Source organism: Podospora pseudoanserina, assembly GCF_035222485.1.
Source record: "Podospora pseudoanserina strain CBS 124.78 chromosome 7 map unlocalized CBS124.78p_7, whole genome shotgun sequence".
NCBI classification, from domain to species: domain Eukaryota; kingdom Fungi; phylum Ascomycota; class Sordariomycetes; order Sordariales; family Podosporaceae; genus Podospora; species Podospora pseudoanserina.
The window spans coordinates 1,112,962-1,126,101 of NW_026946671.1; the positions used below are offsets into that span (position 1 = coordinate 1,112,962).

Sequence of the window (13,140 nt, forward strand, 5' to 3'; positions counted from 1 at the left end):
AAACGTTTCCAAATTTTTTGGTTCATGCATGGGGAATAGACAATAAAATGGTGTTTTGTTTGTTTTTATTTTGCCGAGACTATGCGTGTCAACTCTGGAGTCTACATATATTCCAACTTGGTCATGTTCACAGTGGTAAGGGCAGTGGTAGGTTATATCAAGATGAAAAACCGTTTGATGTTATAATTCGAGGTAAAAAGAAAATCCTGTGTTTTTCTTTTCACCTCGAACTGCAACATCAAAACAAGTTTTCACCTTATAATTGAAATATTATATCCTCTCTCCTCTCATTTCCCCCCCATACTATCAACCCATACCATCCATCACCCATCAATCAGGTTCTGTCATACCCTCATTTCCCCTACCCCCCAAACACCAAAACCCCATTAAAAAATACCTCCCAAGAAAGTCCCAGCCCTCCCTTTGCCTCCCCTTTTTATAAATATCAAACGCTGACCCACCCCAATTCTATCCATTTGCTATGCCAAATCCAACCCCCCCCCAAAAAAAAGAATAAAAAAAAACCCTTTTTGTGACCCCAAGCCAGATAGATAAATCTAAGCAGTAATGAAATCCGCCATCCACCCTAACTCCTCCCTCAAATCATCCACCAACCCACCCCCCAACCCCCCCAACACCGGAAGTCCACTCTCGAACGGCTTATCCCCCACCGTGCCCGCAGTCTTTGGCAGGCTGTATGTTGACTTGTTGACCTTTGATCCCAACCCCGCCACCTCACTCTTCTTCTCTTCAACCTCTTCCTCCTCCCCATCATCATCCTCAGCATCGATATCATCATTGTCCGAGTGGTAGAACCCGGGCACGCCGCCGACCGAGTCGGGGGATTGCGGCTCCGACACCGCCGGTGGCGCAGTGGTAAACCTTGATCGGAGGACACCAGTGCCCGATGAAACAGGGACGACAGGAGAAGGTTGCTTAGGGAGGTTGCTAAACCTGCTGACGGGGAGGGGTGACGAGCCAGGGAGTTCCACCGGCTCTACTGAAAGCGAGGCAGGTGCGATGGTAGGAGCGGGCGAAGCACCCCGTTGAGGAGGGGGAGACAGCCCAGTGTACTGCATAAACTCTGACACAGCCGAAGTAGCAAAGTTGTCGTCGTCTTCGTTTTCTTCAACAATGTCCTCCGGGATGGCTAGTGTGTTGTTGACAGACTGCTCCTCTTCCAAAGGGGCGTCATCCACCAAGAACCGACGAAGAGACTCGGGGGAGATGTCCCTCGACCGGGAACCCTCCGAGCGCGCGGTGGCTCGCTCATCATCAGACATTGCTGTTGGCGGCAGAGACGACTCCTTGAGCGAAGAGGAGCTGGTCTTGCGGCTGAAGAGCTTGCGCGGCGAGAAAGACCAGCCCGACCCGGGAGAGATGCTGCGGGCTGAGCGCTTGTGCTGCTGCTGCATGCGCTGCGGCGCCGTGTCCAAGCGGCGAGGTGCAGCGGCAGTGTCAACGATGGGTGCGGCTGGCTTGAGCTTCGCATATTTGGCTGCAGGGTCCATAGTCTTGAAGTCGGTTGAGCGAAGGGAGTTCAAAGACCCGCTACGCTTGCGAAGAGACTGCTCGACTGGGATCCAGAGGGTGTTGACTGGTTGGCCGGGAAGGTATGGGCAGGCGGTGGTCGAGGGCAAGGAGGGATCGTGAACTTCAGATGACCCGTTGACCTCATAATAGTAGTAGTACGTCTGTCCCATCTTGAGCCCACCACTCCGCTTTGGGGCGTTTCCAACATCGCCATCACAGATGATGTCCTCAAAGTTGTGGCACCCCCTCCACTGACCCTTGTTCCGTCTGCTGTCGCGTTCCATTGTGTATGGCTTGTTGAAGTTGTCCCAGGATCCAATAAGATGTACAGTCTGTACTGAAGGATGGGTTTGCCTGTGCTGTATGTCAGTGGGCTGTAAGGGTAGTAGACTTGATAGACTTGAGAAATCAAAATCAAAAATCAAAACATACAGCAACAGCTTGATTATTAAAGAGAGAGAGAGAGAGAGAGAGACCGAAAAGCAGCAATCACAGGGCCAGACTGCGAAGCTAGATGCCGAACACACAAGACAAGATATGAAAAGAGTGAATATGTTTTGCGTGTGTTGAGAGAGAGTGACAGGTTGTTGAGAGATGGAGAGAGATGGAGAGATTGGTTTGTGTGTCGAGGTATATAAAACGAGAGTAAAAGTAGACCAAAGCTCAAGAAGAACTCACAACATAAAGGTAAAGAGGGTAGCGGTCGGATCCATGCCGAATTACACAAAGGCTGAGACTCAAGTGCGAGTCTCTTCTCAGAGGAGGCAAGGCAGGGCTGTGGTGAGTGGGTGATCCCGGATCGTCTTATAAGTGGAACAATGGCTTTGTTGGTCCTCGCGTGGCAGGCTGTTGGGATGCAACGTGTAGACGCAGGGAATTGGAGGATGCGGCGTGTAGCCAATGGAAGGGATGAGAGAGGGCCCGGAAGCGCCGTGACTCTGAGCAAACAGCGACTGAGTGGTTGGCGCTTAACCACGCTTCACGGTCGACTGTCTCAGGGTGGGTAGTATGCCGTAATCCTGTGCCGCAGCGTCAACGCGGTTAAAGTGAAGCGATGGAACCCTGAGAGAGAGAAGCGGAGAGACGATGGTGAAGAATCATCGAGGGAGGATGAGATGAGAAAGAGGGAGGGGGGCTGTAAGAGTGGTGACGAGGACCAGGCTTGCTTAAAGCAATAAACCTGCTTGTCTCGCACCTGTGTCAACACGGTGGACCACCCATCGTCCCCCAGCCCTCACAGGCTTGCCCCGGGCTGGCCGACCCTGGTGTTTTTGGTGATCGAATTGGGACAGCTTGGAGGGACGCAAGCTGGCTTAGGATTGGGCCGTCCTCATGCACCGCCAATCTCGCCAGGGCCGTCGCCGGGAGACCCCTGGCCTTCATGCACCATCGATTGTCAAATTGGATCGAGGGTGCAGTCGATCTAGCGGATGGTTGCATCACTTCCCGCTTCTCGAGGCATTTCATTGTTGGGCAATTGTTTACAGTAGAACTGCTGCTCTGTGTGTTTGTCGCACAAGTCCGGATAGAGACAGAGCTGTGGGATCATGTGAGATTCTCGAGTTCGTCGAGGCTCTGAGCTGGGGTTGGTGACACCTCAGAGGTATCAGAGGAGACTGCGCAAAAAAAGATAGAAACCAAAAGCAAGACAAAAATCTGGTTCAGGGCTTTCGAGTTCAGCCGTCCATGCGCCCTGTGTGGCCCTGTCGGCCGACGACGACGATGGAGCGGGCTGGGATGGTGAGATCATTCACGCTGTCCCATCCACTGCCAGGGGTCCAGCAGCTAAATCTGGACCATGGAGACCCACTACCAACGACACTGATTGGCCAATGGGCGCATTATGCTGCAGCAAAATCGCCATGTTTCAAGTAGAGAAGCGCTTTCACCAGACGATAAAATGCCCTCCGCAAATAATTGCTTCGAATTGATTCAATCAAATATGAACATCTCCCGCCTCATCCCTCCGCTCACACCATCCAGGCACCCGGAACGAACCGTCATCTATCTCATCCTCCTCCTCCTCCTCCTCAGGGACAACAACCTGCTGACAACCAGCCCTCCCCCCAACTCAACTCAGGCACCAACCCACCCCCTCTCGGACCATCCCACCCGAAGGAACCGAGACTCACATATGTAATATGCATCCTCCACCCTTCCAAACCGTTGATCAAAAGCAAACTTTCTTCCATTCTTCCTTCCTTTGCTTCCGTCCCTCTGCGGATCAGAAACAAAAGGTCATACAGATCGGCAAAAAAGAACATTTCTCCAAGTCTCCCCCGTAAACAAAAGCAATCAAATTCCATTCCCTTCCCCAGCTCCACATCCCATCATGCAGTCCCACCATCTCACAGCAGCAGCAGCATCACCATTTACCTTACCTTGCGTACGTGTACACTGTGCTATATGTCTCGGACATCACCATGAGTCAAAGTCTCCTCCAGATCATAATTCTCCTACGTCCGCAATCATCATCATCATCTTGGTAGTAGTGATAGTAAAATAGTCCGGAATATTTCTCATCATCATGTATGTATCAATCTTGTAAGCATTTGATCAGCTTCGGACGAACAACCCCTTCCCCCCAACAACAACAACAGATAATAACCCACATGCAGCCACCCGGCGCGCCACCGCGCCGTCCCCCGTTCCCGTTGATGTTGCCCCACAATACCTTCATATAAGATTTGAAAGAAAACGGGTCTTATAAGACCCGCCATCTTCGAGGAAAGTGGCACAACCCTCACCCAGGCCCGTTTTCAAGACCGACCCCCCGACCTCCCGATTTCTTTCCTCTGCGCTCTGCTTACAGCCCCTGCCCGAGTCATATGCCCAAACAAAACAAGCAAATAAAACAACAAGTTCCCCATGGCGAAATGTGTGTCGTGCCGCTGGGGATACCGAGACGCCCATGTACCCCAGAAAATCTCACTATATATAATCCCAATAAGACATGGCGGATCAGGAGTAGTAGGATGGTGATGATGATAAAGGGAGGCCTGATTCAAATAGTCATATTACACATTATATTCATGACCCCCCCTCACGTCTCTCTCCCTCTCCCTGACTGCTTGCAACCACCCAGGCAACCCAACCCATTCATCATATCTGCACGTACGTACACGCGAACGAACCCATCTCCCTGCTGTTGTCCTCCCATCGATCACAACAGCCAACCGTACCTACCTAACACGCAGGTACCAACCATCCAATTCCTTTACCACAACAAAAACAAAGCGTCCCATCAACCGACGCCCCCCACCTCCCCCAAAACATGTATTTTTGTATAGCTTCCCTGCTATGATACTCACAAAACCCACAACAACACATCACTGACACCCAGACGAAACAAAAAAAAGTATCAAAAACCACCCCAAAAAATACAACTTCAGTAACTACAAATTCCCCCAAACCCCTCTCCCTCAACCCCCTTTTGCCCAGCAAGAAAGGAGCCAAGAAAGAAGCCAGAGGAGTCTCCATTACTAAACACCACCACCACCACCACCACCACCCCACAAGAAGAATCTTATTACAGGTTTGTTTGAAAGCAACAAAAAAAAACAAAAAAAAAACACCACAACCACCAAGCCCACTTGGTTATCCCACCTCCCTTCCTACCCCCTTCCAAATTATCCTTTCCAAACCTACCACCCCTCCTCCTCCATTAAAAAAAAAGCACATAGGTAGCGTTATCCCTTCATTAACAGTCCCATATATCATATTTATCAGACCCAGTATCTTCACTTGGCCTTCACCTTCCCATTCACCGTCACACTCCCATTCCTTTCCTTCCCCGTCACCAACCTCTTCTTCTCATCCTTGGCCGCCGCGTTCGCCCTCGTCCTTTCATACTTGAGCTGCACATCCCCCTCCCACTTGGTCCCCAGCCACTTGTCCCAGATGGTGAAGAAGGGCTGGGAAAAGTTTGACTTGATGCCCCAGCTCTGGTGGTGAATGTCGTGGTAGGCGGCATTGTTGCTCGTGATGTGCTGCAGCGGGTCCCAAGGGAGCTTATACCCGCAGTGGTCGTCGACGGTCTTCATCATGCTCGTCACAAAGAACAGCATGCCCATCCTGTTGGTCATGAACGAGAGCTTGTACCCAATGCCAGCTCCAAGCGTGTCCATGACGAAGCCTTCGACCGGGTGGTTGTAAAGCGCGCCGTAAGCGTAGGGAACGTAAAGGCGGTGGTGGCGGGCGTGCCAGTTTGCTACACGGCACCAGTCACGTTAGCTTTCCCTTACTCTCAAGTAACAAAATAGGGGAGGTGGAAACATACTATACATCCACTTATTCACATGCATAGCCCTATGCCAAAAATACTGCCACGTATCCATCACCGCAACCGCAACCCACATCTGAAACCCCGGCACAACAACCCAATACATCAACTTGGCCAGCACAACCTCCCAGACCGCAAACGCCGGCACCGTCTCCATCACCACCTTCTTCCCCCCCTCCACAACCAGCTCCGTCGTCAGAAAAGGGTAATCCCCCCCCGCCAGCGCCCCCGCCAGCAGAGGGTACCCCCCCAAAGCAACCTTCTCGCTCAGCCCCCTCGCGTTCAACCCCACCAGTCCGAGCATGTTCGGCAGCGCCCTCTGCGCGATCCTGATCCGCCTCGCCCACACCGCCACGTCGTACCCCTCCGACCCCGTCATCTGCTTCGCCTCGGTCAGGTTCAAGAACGCGCCCGTCGCCACCTGGAGGATCTGCTCCAAGACAACATCCCGCGCGACCTCCCACCGAGAGGCGAGGTTGCGCTGCGAGATCTCCTCGGGCGTGTGCAGGCGGTACTGGGGGAAGAGGTCGTACGTGTCGATGAGGTGGAAGATGCCCGAGACGACCCAGTAGGCGACGTGGGGGAGGATGATGGAGAGCCAAAAGTCTGAGATGAAGGGTAAGAGGTCCGGGAGGGGTTTTAGCTCGTAGGATGGTAGGGGTGGGAGGGGAGGGTAGGAGGCGGTGGTTGTGTTTGAGGAGGAGGCCATGGTGAATTGATTGATCGATCGATTGATTGATTGATTGATTGATGATGATGATGATGATGGGCGGTGGTGGGTGCTGCCCGTTACGTTGGAAAAGATTTGAAGAGCAAGCGATGTGCTCAAACAGAGGAGGGTAAGGTAGGTAGGTAGCGCGCGCGGTGGTGAAAACGTTAGGTTGACCGCATCAATGGAGGGTTATAGTTAGTTTAGTTGGTTAGTTAGTTGAGGGGAGGGAAAAACCAAATAACAGAGTTTAACAAAAAGGGCAACAAACAAAACCATAAACAACGACGTTGACCGCCACTGTTTAAGTTCATTTGTTGTTTTTTTTGAGGAGGTAGGGGGAGAGAGAGAGAGGCGAAACTGCTGACTGGGCGGGAGAGAAAGAAAGTGGTTCGGTGTTTTTGAGGAAAAAAACGGGCGGTTTGTAAGTGATCCCCGGGGTGGAATCCATCCGCGGGTCCCGATTGGTACCTTGGAATAAGAAGGCCTTGGCCCCCTGGAAATGCGCTACAAAACACTTCAACACACCTAAACCCCTACAGAAGGTGACAAGGTGTGCTCCAATTTCCGTATCTAGACGCCGTCGGGTGACCGATGGGACGATGGTCTTTCCACTTGGTGTTATCTGATCCGATGGTGACGACGGGAATCCCATGCGCCCGTTTGTCGGAGGGAGTTTTCTGCTTGATCGATCATCAATATCCATGGCTGGCTTATGTTAGCAACGCGTTCGCGACCCCTATCTGCATGATGCGCTGTCATTGGTTAGTGGGAGGTCAGAGGCAGAACTGTCCGCCACCGCAGTTCTTGGCGGTGGTTCCGAAGATCAGTTCCAGAACTTTGACAACGGGGTTGTCCCAGGGTTTTCCTTTGGGACGTGAAACGGCCAGACAGTTTTTGAGTTTTATCTTGAGATTGAGATTTTGACGTTGTTGACAGAAGAAGACAGAGAAGTAGATATGCAGGCAAAACAGAAATGGTTCCTGGAGGCTTCGGCAGTCAAATCGCCCAACGAGGCTGAACTTCAACCTATAGACATTTGTGACATTGTTGCATGTTGCCACTCACCTCTCACTTGAGTTTCGTACTGCACCACAAAACCACGTGAATGGCGTCCACCTCAACTCAACGGCGGTGCATGGCTTGCCCTCACAACTCACACAGCCTTCGACTTACACCTCTGAAAACTTATTCTTCAATATCCCCCCACTTATCATCATCACACCACAACCAAATAACCCAGGTAAGTTGCCGCCTGTGCAAAGTATCAAAGTATTTCATCAAGTGAATCCAAAGTCTGTTGTTGAAAAAGGGTGGCCTAATGTGGGTCCATCTCGATTCCCTGAACCACTTAAAAAAAAAAAAGGTGCCCCGCTCGATCTTTTTCTACCCCTCCCCATTCAATTCTTTTGAACCCGTCCCCCGCGCTGGCCTGCCTTGTTAACTACCACCCACCACCCCGCCCGCCGCCATCCATCAATTTTTTCCCCCCTTCCTGTGCCTTCCATTCCTTTGACAACCCACCGCAGACCAGACCAGCCTCACAATCTCGTCACCCTCGCAAACACCGCCAAGATGATTGTCTACTCTGTACGTTGCCCCCCAACCATCTCATCTCACACCATCGCACAATTTTCCCCGGCGCAAAAATTCAACCCCGTTGTACCTCTGCAGCTGTGGGCGCATAGTGCCAGACCACACCACTTTATCTACCTGGAACATCAAACATCACCAGATAGATAGCTAACACCGACAACCCCCAAACAGGATGTGATCAAGACCTCCGGCGCCGACGAGCCCCTCGTTTTCGCCCCCAACGACGAGATTATCTCCGACGGTTACACCCTCATCCCCTGCAACGCCGACGAGATCGATGCCCTCGCCAAGAAGCCCGCCAAGACCGTCGGCGACGTCCTCGGTGTCGACGATGAGTGGGAGCGCCAGCCCGCCGACGTCAAGGCCAAGAAGGAGGCCGAGTCCATCCTCTACTTTGTCAGAGGCGAGCGCGTGACCGAGGCTGCCGCCAATGTCGGTATGTACCACCATTACCTCGCAATATCGTTCACCAACAACCACTGACCCTCTCCCCGCAGACACCGGTGCCAACGCCTCCGCCGAGGGTGGTGACGACGAGGGTGCCGAGGACACCGCCAAGGAGGTCATCAACGTCGTCTCCTCCGGCCTCCTCGAGTCCACCTCTTTCGACAAGAAGTCCTACATGGCCTACCTCAAGGGTGCGTTTCCCCTTCCCCCCATACCTTTCTCCCCTCAAAACTAACTGCCCCCGCAGGCTACCTCAAGTCCACCAAGCAGTACATCCCCTGGGCCCAAAAGAACCGCGAGGAGAACGACTGGCAGTGGAAGGCCCTCTCCGCCGAGGAGCAGGAGGCCGAGAAGAAGAAGGTCGAGCAGCAGATCGCCATCTTCGAGCCCAAGGCCATGGCCTTCGCCAAGTGGATTCAGGCCAACTTCAAGGACCTCGACTTTTACACCGGTGCCTCCATGAACCCCGATGGAATGTATGTTTACTCTCCCCTTCTTCTAACCTAACCTCTCCCCCGAAAGTGCAGAGCTGATGTCAAAACAACAGGGTCATCCTCTCCAACTACATGGAGGACGGTGTCTCCCCTTACTTCCTCTTCTGGAAGGCTGGCCTCAAGGGCCAAAAGTGCTAAATGTTTTGACCAAAACATTTAGCATATAAAAATGAAAATAAAAGGGGGAAAGTTGTGAGGCCGGTTTGTGGGCTCATATGGCAAAAACACAGATCTTCTTCACACAATAAGGCAACAGGCAACAGGCAACATTTAGGTGTTCGCATCTTACATAGACTTGAGTGCTGTGATGAAAATCTGGAATTGTCGGGGTGTCTTCTACCAAAAATTAAGTTCTTGTACAATGCTAATGCGTGTGATTATGATGCGGTTATCCTCCAGTATCCATGCACTTATTAAATGCTCCCATCAGAAAGGTCTTGTCCCCAACGGAATAGGTGGTGGCGCATCACCGTCCTCCCCCGTATTATTCCTTCCCACCAAAAACTGCGGCTTCTTGGCCGGGGGAGGAGGCGGAGGGGGCTTCTTCTTGGCTGCTATCGCGGCCGAGAACATCGAGGTTGCTGCTCCCGAAACACCAGCCTTTTGTTCCGGCGCTGTAGCGGCACTATTATAACGCTCGAGACCACCCCTCACAGCCGACGACGCCGCGTTTTGGACGGCAGCCTTTTGCTCCGGTGTGGCGGACTGGTATCTGTGGTAGCCCGTCTTGGCAGCGGATTGGAGGGCAGTTTTTTGCTCCGGGGCGGAGTTGTTGTAGCGGTTGAGGCCTGCTTTTGCCAAAGAGGTGTGGGGGGAGGATGATTGCGTGGTGCTGTTTTGGGGTTGTTGGGTAAGGGAGTTTGCGGCAGCGTTTCGGAGGGAGGCTTTTTGCTCGGGAGCGGAGGATCGGTAGTGGTTGAGACCAGCTTTTGCTAGACCGGTGTAGGGTGATGATGATGATGGGGAGGATGTCCGTGGCGGTTGTGGGGGAGGTGGTGGGTGGGAAGCGGTACCGATGCCAAGACCGGGGACATTCACACCCGCGGCGGCTAACCTCCCCATTGCTCCTTGATTCGGTTTTGGGACCGTCGGGTCGTTGTTGATGCTCGCGGCAGAAATCGACTTTGTCAGGTTATCCAGCGCGTTCGTCCCCCCTGCTGGTGACCGGGGTGGGAGACGGGGCGGTAATGCTGGTGGTGGTGCTCGCGGGTTTTGTCCTACTCCCGGGGAGGAACGAGCTGGTGGCGGCGGCGGTCCTCCCAACCCCCCGGTGCTAGAAGTGGAAGACGGCCGCGACGGCACATCCCTTCTTGCCGGTGGGGGCGGGAGGTTAGCGGTCGACAAACCAGTAGTATTCAACGACCATGGCTTCGGTGGCTTCGGCCGTTCCCGTTCCTCCTCCTCTCCAGCTGCCTGTTGCTGTTCCTGCAACGATATCGAGCCGGTGTTTGTTCTTTTCGGGGGAGGGGCAAAGCTGGCAGGGTCTTGGAGAGACGAGAGCGGGCGGGGGGTGTGGTGCTCGTATTTGTTTTTCTGACCAGCAAGCTCAGGTTAATAGGGAGTGTCGAAAAAGGGGGATATGATGAAGACACACATCGTCGCCGCGACCGACTAGAGATTTCTAGAAATCAAGAAAGATTAGCTGTCATCCGCCCAGAAGGAAAGCTTATCCTACATAAAGGAGATCGACGTACCACTGAGCCCTTGATCGAGGTCCCGGATTTCTCGGGGTGCCAGCCGTTTTTGAGCAAGTCTTTGTAGTCTGGCATGTTGAAGATTGTATGCTTGCTGACCCGAAAGTTAACTCGTTGCGGATATCTCGAGGAACTAAAAGTGAAAAAGCCGAACAAAAATTAAGACAAACAGAGGATGATGTCCAAAAGGCGGGCGGACTGCCCAAAAGTGGAAATGAATTCCAGGGTCCGGTCCCACTCACATGCTGTCAAATAGTCAAATGCTTGGCACGGTGACGTAATCCCACTTTTCACAACTACCAATCTCAAGTAGTACGTTCAATCTCAAAACATAATATCACAGTCTGTCTCTACAGTCTACACCTCTCCTGCATCTGCAGAGCCCCCCCCACCCGGCCCCCACTCCCCTACACTCCCCTTCGCAATCTCCAGAGCATCATTCAACACATCCTCCCAGCTAATCCTCGTCGACGACCTCTTCACCCCCTCCTCCTCCCCCTCCTCCCACGCCTCCCCAGTACTAACATCATAAACAACCGTACTAGCCCTACTATCCATCCTCACCTTCTTCCTAGCCTCATCCCCCCCTCCCTTCACCTTCCCCGGCGGCGCGGGCAAAACGGTCATCAAAACAACCTCACTCCTCTTCCTCATCACCCCCCCCAGACCCTCCACATACGACCCCCCAGACCCCAAAGAACAAATGCTCTCCCTGAACCTATGTGCCCTCTTCCACATCTCCCTCTCCACCCTCGCCTCCTCCCTCTGCATCCTCCAAGCATAGCTCGCCGCCTCCCCCTGCACCTGCCTCACCTTGTCAGCCTCCAACTTCTCAAACAAGTCCCACTCATCTATCTGGCTCGGCCTCGGCACCTTCAACACCTCCCTCATCGCCCTCTGCCCATTCGCCACCCTCTCCAACCCCAGCTCGAGCTTGTACTCCCCCGTCCCCAGGTCCAGTTTATGTCTATAACTCGCCAGCTTCCAGATCCCATCAAACCGCACCCCCACCCCCGGCGCGATCCCGCTCCGGAGCAAATACCCCCTCAAAACCCTCACCTCCTTCCCCACCAGCGTAATCAGCTTGACATGCATCTCCTTCAACCCCCCCGTCCTCACGTACTTGCTTCTATTCCCATGCCCCCCAATATCTTCTTCTCGTCCGCTCAACAGCGGCAGCGTGTAAACGTTATACCTCCCCTGGCTGACCCTCTCCTCCTCCGTCCCCACCATCCCGTCCCTCCTCGCGCAGGCCATGCTCAACCACCAATCCCCCGCCTGGAACGAGTCATCCCCCTCCAGCTGCCCCTCCCCTCCCGTGGTTTTTTGCTTCTTGTCATCATCATACTTGTCAACCTCCAATCTCGGCCGCCACTTCTCCTGCTCCTGCCGCGGCATCACCGGGGACGGGCTGTTTTCCCCAGAAGGACAGGGGTTGTCATCAGACCAGCAAACACCCTGCAACCCACCCTTTGTGAGAAGCTGTCTGGTTCGGGATTCGTCAATCCGAAAGTACCTCTCCTTGAACCTCCGCCTCCAGGCCCGCTGGAGCGAGTCGGCCAGGTCGATGCATTGAGACAGCGGCCAGTTGGGAGTGGTGGTCGGGGGGAGAAGGGATTTGCCAGTGAGCAAAATTTCCGACAAAAGTTTGTCCAAGTGGGCATGCTGTATGGTGTTGAACTCGATTCGGTGGTCGTGCGAGGGGTGGTGGGGGGGTGTGGTTTCTGCCGTGAGGGCCCATTCGAGAAAGGAGATGAGCTGCTGGGTGGGTTCGGAGGGGTCGGGGAAGAGGAGGGAGTCGGGGAGGGAGGAGCGGATTGTGTCCGAGAGGGTCAGGAGCTCGGAGGGGGAGAAGGGGTCTGTTGTTGAGCCTGGTAGCGGGGGTTAGTATACATTGTGGTAGGTAGGAGGGGAAAAGAGGGAAACATACTGGAGCGGGTGTCAACACCACTACTTTGACCACCCTGTTTGTCAGACTTGGAAGTGTGTCTTGACTGCTGCAGGGAGAAACTCCCGTCTTCTTGTGCTACACGGCGTCTGTCGTGAGATGGGGGAGCGAGCTTGCCGTCATCATCATCGTCGGCGGCTGCTGCGCTCCTGAGAGGGTCGTTCCGCCAGAAGCTTCCTGTTCTGATAGCCAGTCCCGGCCTGCTGCTGTTGTTGACCGTGGTGTCGCTCGTGCTGGTGATACTGAGGCGCCTCCGCTGCGAGTCGGCCCATGTATCCTCGGCTTGGGAGAAGGAGATGGAGGAATGTCGGTGGTGGGGGTGAAAGACTTCGTGGATTCTTTGGAGGACAGCCTTGGGGCCGTTGGGTTCTGGGGTGCCGCCGCCGCGGTGGCGGGAGAAGCGGAAGATGGAGGACATGCTGCTGCTGCTGCTGAAG

General features: G+C 53.7%; 5 protein-coding genes across 5 annotated transcripts; 1 reads left to right on the plus strand and 4 right to left on the minus strand.

Moving 5' to 3' along the window:
- Positions 1-52: 52 nt before the first annotated feature.
- Positions 53-3,261, minus strand: QC764_710090 (uncharacterized protein). The gene is made up of 2 exons (XM_062950627.1): positions 2,212-3,261; positions 53-1,887 (listed from the first exon to the last, which is right to left on the minus strand). Exons 1-2 carry the CDS (start codon positions 2,244-2,246, stop codon positions 558-560), a joined length of 1,365 nt encoding a protein of 454 aa, XP_062796656.1. The 5' UTR covers positions 2,247-3,261; the 3' UTR covers positions 53-557.
- Positions 3,262-5,273: 2,012 nt separating this feature from the next.
- On the minus strand, positions 5,274-6,524 carry SUR2 (Sphingolipid C4-hydroxylase sur2; the record flags this gene model as incomplete). Its single annotated transcript, XM_062950628.1, has 2 exons — positions 5,274-5,743; positions 5,813-6,524. 2 exons carry the CDS (start codon positions 6,522-6,524, stop codon positions 5,274-5,276), a joined length of 1,182 nt encoding a protein of 393 aa, XP_062796657.1.
- A 1,049-nt stretch (positions 6,525-7,573) lies between these two features.
- Positions 7,574-9,401, plus strand: QC764_710110 (uncharacterized protein). The gene is given in 6 exon segments (XM_062950629.1): positions 7,574-8,114; positions 8,292-8,556; positions 8,618-8,758; positions 8,815-9,043; positions 9,115-9,317; positions 9,325-9,401. Coding segments are annotated over 5 exon segments (735 nt in total). The 5' UTR covers positions 7,574-8,099; the 3' UTR covers positions 9,200-9,317; positions 9,325-9,401.
- A 14-nt stretch (positions 9,402-9,415) lies between these two features.
- On the minus strand, positions 9,416-10,959 carry QC764_710120 (uncharacterized protein). Its single transcript, XM_062950630.1, has 3 exons — positions 10,756-10,959; positions 10,656-10,682; positions 9,416-10,594 (listed from the first exon to the last, which is right to left on the minus strand). Exons 1-3 carry the CDS (start codon positions 10,828-10,830, stop codon positions 9,488-9,490), a joined length of 1,209 nt encoding a protein of 402 aa, XP_062796659.1. The 5' UTR covers positions 10,831-10,959; the 3' UTR covers positions 9,416-9,487.
- Positions 10,960-11,112: 153 nt separating this feature from the next.
- On the minus strand, positions 11,113-13,121 carry QC764_710130 (uncharacterized protein; the record flags this gene model as incomplete). The annotated part of the gene is made up of 3 exons (XM_062950631.1): positions 11,113-11,955; positions 12,112-12,626; positions 12,686-13,121. The coding sequence occupies 3 exons, from the start codon at positions 13,119-13,121 to the stop codon at positions 11,113-11,115; spliced, it is 1,794 nt and encodes a 597-aa protein (XP_062796660.1).
- Positions 13,122-13,140: the final 19 nt, after the last annotated feature.